Source organism: Aethalodelphis obliquidens, unplaced genomic scaffold, assembly GCF_003676395.1.
Source record: "Aethalodelphis obliquidens isolate GAN/ISIS:26980383/991018 unplaced genomic scaffold, ASM367639v1 scaffold86, whole genome shotgun sequence".
In the NCBI taxonomy this organism is placed as follows: Eukaryota; Metazoa; Chordata; class Mammalia; order Artiodactyla; family Delphinidae; genus Aethalodelphis; species Aethalodelphis obliquidens.
In genome coordinates, this window is record NW_020838030.1 from 5649960 (window position 1) to 5661507 (window position 11548).

At 43.8% G+C, this 11548-nt stretch overlaps 1 protein-coding gene across 7 annotated transcripts in view; it reads left to right on the forward strand.

Annotated features, from left to right (window-relative positions):
* The window catches only part of RAD18 (RAD18 E3 ubiquitin protein ligase), a 112350-nt gene extending 101588 nt beyond the window's left edge, over positions 1-10762 (forward strand). For 5 of the 7 annotated variants that reach the window (XM_027093964.1, XM_027093966.1, XM_027093967.1 and 2 more), the window contains one exon: positions 9864-10760. In XM_027093964.1, coding sequence (XP_026949765.1) covers positions 9864-9966 — 103 coding nt within the window. In that variant the 3' untranslated portion in view covers positions 9967-10760. Of the gene's footprint in view, positions 1-9863 lie in introns of all 7 variants that reach the window. The other 2 variants (XM_027093963.1, XM_027093962.1) reach the window with 2 other exon arrangements.
* Positions 10763-11548: the final 786 nt, after the last annotated feature.

Consider the following 11548-nt stretch of genomic DNA (forward strand, 5'->3'; position numbering starts at 1 on the left):
CTCTCTCTCTCTCTCTCTCTCTCTCTCTCTCTCTCTCTCTCTCTCTCTCCCCCTCTCGTTAGGTTTTCAGCGAGCCCGAATCTCTCCCATCTTGAAACCAGCTGACTGACCACCACCTCACTCAATCTCATCCTGAAGCTGCTCTCGTGTCTCTCCTTCCTTTCTCAGTAGGTGGCCTCTACTTGCAGTTTCATTCTTCATCTCCCACTGACTCATCAACATCCTCAGCCAGGCCCATCCTTCTTCTGAAATAGCCTTCACTGAAGTCATCGAAGACCTCTATGTGGCTAAGTCCAAAGGACAACTTTTTAGACTTCATCTCCTTTGACTTCTTAGCAGCATCTGATGTTCTTGACATTTTCACCTTTTTGAAAGCCTCTCTGAGGCTGAAAGAGGTAAATCTCCATCCAAGGTCACTTAGCAATAAGTGATAAGTGATGGAGCTGAGATTTTAATCTATGTCAAAATTCAGCTCTATGGACCATTAAGCCAAATTGTCTTTCCCAAGAATGAGGTTTCCTGTGCTGACATTTTGTAGTATTATAGCTGAATCACTGGGAGAATGGAAAAGTGTGGTGTATCCAGGGAAAGCATTATGAGTAGGTTTATCAGGCCAATGAGATATTTGGTGGCTCAAACAGTAGCGTTTTATGAAAGTTTGAGATTGTGGCTGCATTAGTCTCACCTAAGCATTATTGAACTTTGAATTCTACGAGAGGAGGCCACTCATTAGCTAACTACTTCCTCTTGTACCAGGAATCCCCCTGGTTATGCTAAACTAAACCCTGACGTTAATGGCTATGACAAGCTGTAGCCCAAAATTCCTGAGTCCAAGCCAATTCTTGGCAGTGATGACCTCTTAAAGTCATTATTATAAGAAATCACTTAGAAAACAAATCCCATCGCTTGATCCTCACAGATAATAAATGTTAAAGCTGGAAGGATGTAAGTGCTCATCTAGTCCAGTCCCTTCATTTTATAGAGAAGGAGCCTGAGCTCCAGAGAGGTAAGTTGATGAGGTTGAGGTCCACAGCTAGTTAGTGGCCTGCTGGGGTAAGAATTCAGGCTTCCTGGTTTCAGCCACGTGTAGAGCAGTTTAAACCAGCTTATGCCACAGTGTCGCTTTAGAAGCAGAATCAGGAAAAGGCTGCACAGCTTTACTTTTCAACAAAATGTGATAGTTCTACAAATACCCATTTTAAGCTCACAGGCATTTTGTGGTACCACAAGTGGCATATTTGAGATATTAGTCCTAGAACATACTATTTCAGCCCCAACACGTTCTCCTAATTCCATAAGTGATTGAGAGGTTCTATTAGCAACACAATGCCCCCATATAAAGCAGTATTTTCATAAGCAGCAAAAAAACCCAAAACAAAACCCAATACAAAACCCTGTTTTCTGCAGCCTGGTCTTGGGTTCTTATATCTGTGAATATTGGTTCATCTTACCATTTTGAGCTACAGGATATATTTACGTTGAACAGAATGAAAATAGGAAGAAAAATGGTCCAGGTCAATCATTTCATGTTTCCAGATTTCATCTTCCTTATCCATAAAATGTGGGGAATGTCTCCTCGGAGGGTCTGAGTCCCTTCTCTCCTGACCTGCGCCTCTTCCATTGTCCCCTCCCTCAGTGAATGGTGGTATCACCGTCTGGCCCATTGTTCCAGCCAGAAACCTAAGAATCATCTTCAACTTCTCATTGTCCCTTACCTCTCACCTGCAGCGATTGCGAGGTCCTATAGATAAGTGGTCCTCAGACTTAAATTTACATCAAGATCACTTGGAGGACTTGTTAAAACACGGATTATTGGGCTCCACTCAATCCTGAGATCAGGATTCAGGAGATTTGGGCTGGGGCTCAGGAGTTTACATTTCAGCACGCTCCCCGGTGTTGCTGACGCTGCTTCTGGGGCCCCGCGTTGAGTAGCCGGGCTGTGGACGACCCCTGAACTGCCTCTGTTGGCCCCTCTGTGCCACGGCCTGTGCAGGCCCTTCGCTCTTCTCTCTGGCTTCCTACCACAGCCATCCAGCTGCCTCTCTGCCTCTAGTCAGTATGCTTAATTCTGCCCGTGAGACCTAAAATACGCTGTGTTCTCTCTGTGGTAAAGTCCTGCAGGGACTCACCAGCATCCAAGGCTCTTCCATCCATGGCCCCAGCCTACCTGCTGGCTCCTGGACTGTCCTTCCTCCCCTCCCCGCCCCGCCTTGTTGCAGCCTGGCTGAACTACTCACATTGGCTTCAAAGTCATGCTGCCTTGTACCTGCTGTTGCTTCCGCCTGAGTTGCCTTTTCCCCTTTCTTCGGACGGGAGTTGTCGTTCCTTCCTTCCCAGCAGCCCCTGGCTGCTCCCCTGCTCCCGCAGCAGTGGGCGCTTACCACCCGACGCGCTTTCTAGAGCAGATGTTCATTATATCCCACGCCCCGCACAGTGTTGGGGGGACCCATGGTGGGCACTCAGTAGGCGTATGAGGGATTGAATATGTCAGTCAGTATTCATTGGATCTGAACACCCTCCCTGGTGGATTCTAGCTGTTAGTGATGCGGCTTACGTGGCTTCAAGAACCTGTGAATGGATGAGATTGCCACTTACAAATCTTTTTTAATCCTTTATCTCTTAGTGCCTTAAAAATCTTTTTTTAGGAAATAGCTTTTTCTAGTGTTATAAAATCAGAAAAGGAAGAATCATTTTCTCTGTTGATAATCTGCATTTCATCCTAACCCCATGAGAAGTCATTTGCAGTGTGCTAATGAGCGCGTCGCATTTTCTAAGGGAGGACTAGTAATAATTTGACTGTCTTTCTTTGGAGGAGTGAACTTTATTAACTATTACTTATTAATAACTATTATTAATGTATGCACATCTTAAGTGTACAGCTTGATGAATTTTTACAACTGAATACCCCTGAGGTTAGGGTTACTTTGGTGGCCCCGGTGAATCACGCACCTCCAGTATCCACCCTCCTGAGGCCCACGTTGATTCTGGGTTTGGCCATGTGATGTGAGAAGAAGTTTGGTAAGCGTTTGCACAGTGGGGCTTGTCCTTTCCAAACACTCACTTTTAGGATGATGCTTCTTGGACCCAGCCCCTCTGCTGTGAGAAGCCCACCCCGGGCATGGAGAGAGGACAGCTGGAGGAGAACGGAGGTCCAGCCCTCCCTCCAGCCGAGCTCCCAGTCAACAGCCAGCTCCAGCTTGCCACCCTGCGAGTGAGCCTTCCTCACAGTGGATCCTCCAGACCCAGTTAAGCTGTCTATTCTGAGCCCTGCCCAGATCTAGAATCATGACCAAATAAGGGATTGTGCTATTTCATGAGAATGTAGCGGTAGATAACCAAAACAAATTGAACAGAAAGTTTCTGTTTAGTTTTTAATTGCCATGTAACAAATCACCCAGAAATTTAGGAGCTTAAGCCACAGCCACTTCATTTGCTTATGATTCTTCAGTCTGGGCTGGCCTCAGGCTGCTGGTGGTTATTTATGTGGCATGTAGCCAACTGGCAGGGCGGCTGGAGGTGATGTTCCGCTGAGGTGTCTGGACTTCTCTGTCTTTCCGTGTAGTCTGGGAGCCTGTTCTTCTCCATGTGGTTTCTCCGCATGGTCTCTCCATGTGGTCTTCCAGCAGGATAGCTGGGATTTTGTATATGGAGGCTCAGGGCCCCTGTGCCAGTTATCAGTTTACTGCCTCAGCTCCAAATTCATCCTTTTTGCCTGCTCTGTGAAAACTGAATTGGGCCCTTTAAATAGTTTTCCTTTGCCGGCTCTCCTGATGTTAAGTTTTATCAGTAGAGGGCACTGGAGAGACATTGCAGGAAGAAGGGGTTTTGCCTCTTGGTTGCAGGCCTTCCCCAGTGCCTGGTCCTACAGTGTACCCTGGCCAGCAGCTCATTGCTCTGACTCAGTTAGCCACAGCCATGCCCTCTCCACGCAGCTGTCTGGATCTGTCTGGGGAGAGGGCTCTTCCTGGGGTGCTGCATCTCAACCCTGAGTAGCAGCTGTTCCTTATTTCTACTCTTTCTATAATATATTCTTCAGGATTCTCTTTCCTTCTTACTAGCCAACCCCTCATTACTGCAGTCCTCTGTTACAGTTAGTAATTCTTTATACTAAACTTTTCTGTTCAAGTTATCATGGTCCTGATTGGACCCAGACTGATACAGCTCCCAAGAGGTGCAAATACAAAAATCTCTTAGCCTTCTTAAGACTTAGTCCTGAAACTTGTGCTGTTTCACTTCAGCCACATCCTGTTGGTTAAAGTAAGTCACAAGGCTAGCCCCCGACGCTAGGGAAGGGGATTGCACAAAGGCAGGAGGTGTGGATCATGGGGGGCCACCAAGGTCACCACCCAGATGTGGATGTGGAACATTCCTGGCATTCTAAGAGCCTTCTCATGCCTCCTCGCAGAGGTAAGCACGGTTCTGGCTTCCATCACCATGGGTTAATTTTGCCTGGTTTTAAATTGCTTATAAATGGAATCGTATAGTGTGCACTCTTGGAGACAACATTACAGGTGTGAGATTTTTCCATGGTTGCATATCACGGTAGTTTGTTATTTTTCACTGCTTTATCTAGAGCGGTGGCTTTCAAAGTGTGGTTTCCTGACCAGCAGCATTTGTATCACCTGGGAATATATTAGAAAGGGAAATTCTTGAGCCCCACACCAGACCTTCTGAATGAGAAACTCTGGGGATGGGGACCATCAACCTGTGTTTTAAGAAGCCCTTAGGTGATCCTGCTGTAGGCCAAAGTTTGAGAACCTCTGCTCTGTAATATTCCACTGTATGAATAAGTCACCATTTATTTACCCATACTACTTTTGCTAGATATATTTTTTCGAGTTTTTGGCTGTCATGAATAAGGATGTCAGGAACGTAACGGTTAAATGTCCTTTGGTGCATGTGCTTTTGTTTCTTTTGAGTATATACTGCGGAGTGGTATAACTGGGTGTTAGGATGTGCATGTATCCAGTAGCTTCTCCCAGACATTTTTCCGAAGTGCTCACGCCAGTTTAAACTCCCATCCACAGTGGGCGGTCCAGAAGTTCCATTTCCTCACCAATGATGGGCATTCTTAGTTTTTTCTTTTAGTCATTCTCCTTGATAGGGTCTAGTGGCGTCTCATTGTGATTTAAATTTGCATTCCTCTGATAACTATGTTATTAAAAATAGTATTCTTTTGTTGTTTACTATTTTCTAATTGCTTGTTGCTAATATATGAAGCAAATTAAAGTTTCACATTAACCCTATATTCACGAGTTTTGATAAATTTACTTAATAATTCTGATATCCTATAGGGTTGGGTTTTTTTTTCAACATCTATAACCATGTCATCTCAATATAATACCTTTTCTAAAGTCTTTGTTAATGCTTAATTGCACAGTTTAGGACTGCTATTTAGATGTTAACTAGAAGTGGTAATAAGGGTATCCTCTTCTTATTCCCAATCTTAGTGGGAAAGCATTCAGTATTTTTACCTTACATTCCTAGTTTTTAACATAAATGGATGATGAATATTTTCAAGTGTTTTATGTTTTATATTGAATATATTGAGAAGAGTATGTGATTTTTCTCCTTTATTTTGTGAATGTGGTGAATTACATTGATCTTTTGCATGTTAAATCAAGATTGCATTCTTGAAATAAACCTAATTTGTTGATGGTGTATTAACTCTTTTGTATATTGCTAGACTTGGTTTCTTAATATTTTGTTTAAGATGTTTTGTTGTTATGTTGAGAAACTGGCCTGTAACTTGCCTTCCATGTAATACTTGTCCGTTTTTGGTCCTTCTTCAAGCTTATGCACTAGTATTCTGGACGGGCCCTTTGCCCCATACAGTGCTTAAAAAATTTAAAGTACTTACAGCAGGGAAACAACCAATCTAGTGTTTCCAAAAAAAAAAAAAAACCAAAAACAAAAGAAGAAGAATCAGAAACCTCTTCCCTCTTTAAATGGCCCTCATTCTGCCCAGGTAAATCATCCTGGTAATAGTGTATACTGGAAGCAGGCTGGTCATAGGTGGCCACATCTCCCAGGTATGGCTTCTGTGTTCAGTAGATTCAGGGCTTCCTGATGCCTCTCACCATGGTCCGCCACAGGAGTATCCCCAATTGGCTAACAGCATTCAGTTGGCAAAGTTTGCTCAAAAATCCATTGATTATACCTTCCAGAGGCTAAGAATTTAAAAGCCTGTTGTGTTTGGGCCATGTTATTAAGTGTCATCATTCTAGTAAATAAGTGTGTTACATGCTTGGAAAAAAATCTTGAGGTGGTTTATCCTATTAGGATTCCTGCATCTTTGAGGATGAGGTATTTTAGAGAATTACTCTGGGAGAACCTTGAGATCCTTGCTTGCTAGGGACTCTGCTTCAAGCCCATGCTTATGGTAGAGGCTGCTTCTTCCACTAACACTATAGCCATGTTTGTTGCCAGCTATTGTGAAGGCAAATCAAAGAGGGGAAATATGGGAGAAACACATTACTTAAAATTTTAGAAGGAAATTAAAAACAAGGTAAGAGAGCAAAGAAACAGTAATTTTATAGAAGTTAAATATAAGGGGGAACATCCCATTAAAAAAAACAAACCCAGAAGCCAAATAAATAAATGGCAATAAAATATTAAAATGAGAAATTTGGGACTTCCCTGGTGGCGCAGTGGTTAAGAATCCGCTTGCCGATGCAGGGGACACGGGTTCAAGCCCTGGTCCGGGAAGATCCCACACGCTGCGGAGCAACTAAGCCCGTGAGCCACAACTACTGAGCCCACGCGCCTAGAGCCCGTGCTCTGCAACAAAGAGGAGCCACCGCAATGAGAAGCCCGCATACCGCAACGAAGAGTAGCCCCTGCTCGCTGCAACTAGAGAAAGCCCGTGTGCAGCAACGAAGACCCAACGCAGCCAAAAATAAGTAAATAAATAAATTTATTTATTTAGGGAAAAAAAAGATGAGAAATTTGCCTTGTGAAAGTTTAGAGATATTAAGACCATGAGTTAAAAGCTGGGGGAAAAAAATTAAAAAGATAAAGGAGAAAACATTCAGGAGAGTTGTGAAATAAGGACGTCTGGAAATTCTCTGCGTAAAAGCAATGACAAAATTGACAAAACTTGGCAGAATCAACTTTTTCAAAACTGAAAATTAACCAAAGACAGCAACAATCCAAGGAGCATTTCTTCAAGAAAAATATCTGAATTTTAGTTAGAACAGTGGCCTTTGTGGTGATTTGACTTCCCCTGTTCCCATCCCCCTCTCTCTAGCCCGGCAGTGGCCTTGGGAGCCAGTAGTGTGCTGTCGTGATGAGGACCAGCAGCCTGGCAACCCGCAGAAAGGGCAGAATGGAGTTGGAGCGCCTTCACAGCCTCATTCCCAGAGAATTATTATTTGATCTGTCTGGTGGTTTCCTGGAGGACTCCCACTTGCAAGACTGTCTACCTGACTTGGAGCTCACCCAGTGCGAAAAGCCTCTTTTTCCCCTGAGGTGTTTGTTTAAAACAATTAGAGACAATTGATTAACTTCATAGCCATGTGAGGTAGATAACAGTTGGGGCAAACAATATGTTAAGCAAAAAGCTTAAAGGAAAGGCTGGAAAATAAGATTTCCATCGGGGCTTTGACCAGCTCTGATGTATTCCTGTGGCTCTGGAAGGTCACACGCATGCTTAGGGCTCTGTGTGTGCGCAGGAGAGACCTGAGAGGGTCCTAATCTCTCACCTTGAGCTGACTATGAGGCTCCATGCAAGCTGAAAGGAGAGGCTAAGGCGGAGTTGTCCCCCAAGTGCTGAATGCATGCCCCAAGACACAGAGTCCCTTGGCAAAGACTGATTGTGACAAGGGCTTCTGTGTTATATTGGTTCCAGGCGATTAGGGAAAGTTCTGTCTAATCATTAGCTGACCACTAAGCTTATGTAGCAGACACGTCAGTGGTCTCACACAGCAAAGAATGTATATCTACAGGAGCTCAGAAAGTCACTTAACAAACAGCAGCAGACACCAACATGAACAGACGCTGAGGAAGGAGGAAAATCTAATTCCCATAGTTGCCACAGTATATTGGTAAAAATGTCCAGTTTTCAACAAAATATTAGACGTAAACAAAGAAACAAGAAACTGTGGCCTATACACACCGGGGCAGGGGAGAAGCAACCAATGAAATCAGCTGTTTTGACTCTGATCAAAGGACTAAAGGGATGTATGAGAACAGTGTCTCACCAAATAGAGGATACCAATAAAGAAATAGAAATTATTTATTTATTTTGTGGTACGTGGGCCTCTCACTGCTGTGGCCTCTCCTGTTGCGGAGCACAGGCTCCGGACGCGCAGGCTCAGCAACCATGGCTCACGGGCCCAGCCGCCCCGCGGCATGTGGGATCCTCCCGGACCGGGACACAAACCCATGTCCCCTGCAGCAGCCGGCAGACTCTCAACCACTGCGCCACCAGGGAAGCCCAGAAATTATTTTTTAAAAATAGAAATTCTGGAGTTGAAAAACAAAATAGCTGAAATGAAAATTTCACTAAGAGGCTCAACAACAGATTTGAGCAGGTGTAAGGAAGACTCAATATTGAGATTACAGTTATCCCTCAGAATCCATGAGGGTTGGTTCCAGGACCCTGCCCCCCACTGCTGCAGTTACCAAAATCCATAGATACTCAAGTCCCATATATAAAATGGTGTAATATTTGCATTTAACCTATGCACATCTTCCCATATACTTCATTTATTTTAATTTTTATTTATTTATTTATTTTTGGCTGCATTGGGTCTTTGTTGCTGCGCACAGGCTTTCTCTGGTTGCGATGAGCGGGGGCTACTCTTCGTTGCAGTGCTTCTCATTGCAGTGGCTTCTCTTCTTGTGGGGCACGGGCTCTAGGCGTGCAGGCTTCAGTAGTTGTGGCACACAGGCTCAGTACTTGAGGCTCGTGGGCTTTAGAGTGCAGGGTCAGTAGTTGTGGCACATGGGCTTAGTTGCTCCATGGCATGTGGGATCTTCCCAGACCAGGGCTCAAACCTGTGTCCCCTGCATTGGCAGGCAGATTCTTAACCACTGCGCCACCAGGGAAGCCCCTCCCATATACTCTAAATCATCTCTTATTATTCTCTACATCATTTTCTAGTTTATGAGTGCCTTACCATGCGTTTTCATTTAATCCTCCAAATAGCCTTCTACTCCACTGACAAACCTGGGAAATCAGGCAGAGCCTGACCCCTGCCACTCCCCATCCCCTGCTTTACCCCTGTGCCCCACGTGGGCCCTCTTCAGTGTCCTGCCCTCTGTCAGTGTCTCAAGGAGCGCTGCCGAGGCTCCAGTGTCGGGGGCCCGCAGCACCAGGCTGTGCTGCAAAATCCAGAAAATGTCAGCTCTCGTCTTCCCACCTGCTTGTGCGGCAGCCACCCCTTTCCCCAGTGCTCTGCCCGAAGTGAAAGGATGCGTGTGGCTCATCCCTCTTGGGAGGGGATTTTGTTTCCTTGGTTCCCTTACAACCTCAGCTGTCTGACAGGATCATGATAAGTTATGATTTTGTTCGTCTCTCTGGCTTCACCTTGTTGTTAGGATGGAAGCACATCTTCTGCAGCTTTCTGCCTCTGGAGCAGAAGCGTAAAGCTGCTCGATTCTGATTCAGAAGAAAGGAGTTCAGTTCCTAACTCTGTCACTTATGATCTGTGATCTTTGCTAAGTCACCTGTTTTCTCAGTTGTGCAGTGGAAATAATAAAAGTCATAATAATTATCATAGCAGACTTGTCAGTGGAGTAGAAGGCTATTTGGAGGATCACATAAAAACACACGGGAAGGGGCTTGTAAACTAGAAGCTGCTGTGGGGTAATAGTGATCATCATTTTCTAAGCTGCCATTTTGTTTCTTCCATTTTCAGATATGATCTTCAAGACACAGAAATAAGTCCCAGACAGAATCGTCGCATGAGGTCCACTGAAAGTGCTGAGCTCGAGCCAAGAAATAAGCGGAACAGGAATTAGTGTGGGTTTGTTGACTTTCCCAGTGCAGTCATCAGAAGATGGTACTTTTGTTGCCATGGTGATTTCATATTCATAATTGCCCAAGTGAAGATGTTACATTCTAAATATTATGTTTAACTGATTTTTATTCTTTTCTGCCTTTCTAGGAAAAAAAAAAAAACCTTAGAAAGCATCCTCACTTGGTCAGTTACCTCCTGCCCCTAAAACATCTCTCTCTAAAAATACTGGCATCCACACATTCACCAGCTTTGCAGAGGACAGAGACTTTTTGGCAAAAGGGTTTTGTTTGATTTTGTTTCTAAATTTCAGAATGTCCTTAAGCCATTCTCCTCTTCCATGGAGAAGCCAACTTCAAAAAAGGATCCTTTAACCCCTCTACCACAAGGAGTGGTTGAGGCATTCAGAGCCACTGTGTTTCTGGAAAGGTAGAATGTCCTAACTCAAGTCCTCCGTGAGCGTGAGCACACGAGGCCTGGAGGCTGATGCGCATGTTACAGCTGTTTCAGGATGGTTGTTGCCCGAGTTTCATGTGGTTGTTAGTTAGACCTGTGTCTTACACTTTACTTGGAGTACGATGTTAGTACTGTAACCTAAAGGCACAAAACAGTAACTTTGAAACATTAGGCATATTCTTCAGAAACGGCGCTTACAAATGATTCTTTCGTCTTTTTTTCACTTGGGTAAATCAAATCTTTAACACTTTGAATCCCAGCTATTAAATGGAAAGAATGCAATAAATGAATTTTGTCACTGAGTAGACTCTATATCTATTTAAAATAAAGTCCTTGAAACAATCTCCTGTGAATGGTTGAGTACAAGCTACAAATCATTGGAAAGGGTTGATCAGAAATTGTTCTCTCAAACAGAAATATAGATCAATGGAACAGGATAGAAAGCCCAGAGATAAACCCACGCACATATGGACACCTTATCTTTGATAAAGGAGGCAGGAATGTACAGTGGAGAAAGGACAGCCTCTTCAATAAGTGGTGCTGGGAAAACTGGACAGGTACATGTAAAAGTATGAGATTAGATCACTCCCTAACACCATACACAAAAATAAGCTCAAAATGGATTAAAGACCTAAATGTAAGGCCAGACACTATCAAACTCTTAGAGGAAAACATAGGCAGAACACTCTATGACATAAATCACAGCAAGATCCTTTTTGACCCACCTCCTAGAGAAATGGAAATAAAAACAAAAATAAACAAATGGGACCATGAAACTTCAAAGCTTTTGCACAGCAAAGGAAACCATAAACAAGACCAAAAGACAGCCCTCAGAATGGGAGAAAATATTTGCAAATAAAACAACTGACAAAGGATTGATCTCCAAAATATACAAGTAGCTCATGCAGCTCAATAACAAAAAAACAACCCAATCCAAAAATGGGCAGAAGACCTAAATAGACATTTCTCCAAAGAAGATATACAGATTGCCAACAAACACATGAAAGAATGCTCAACATCATTAGTCATTAGAGAAATGCAAATCAAAACTACAATGAGATATCATCTCACACCAGTCAGAATGGCCATCATCAAAAAATCTAGAAACAATAAATGCTGGAGAGGGTGTG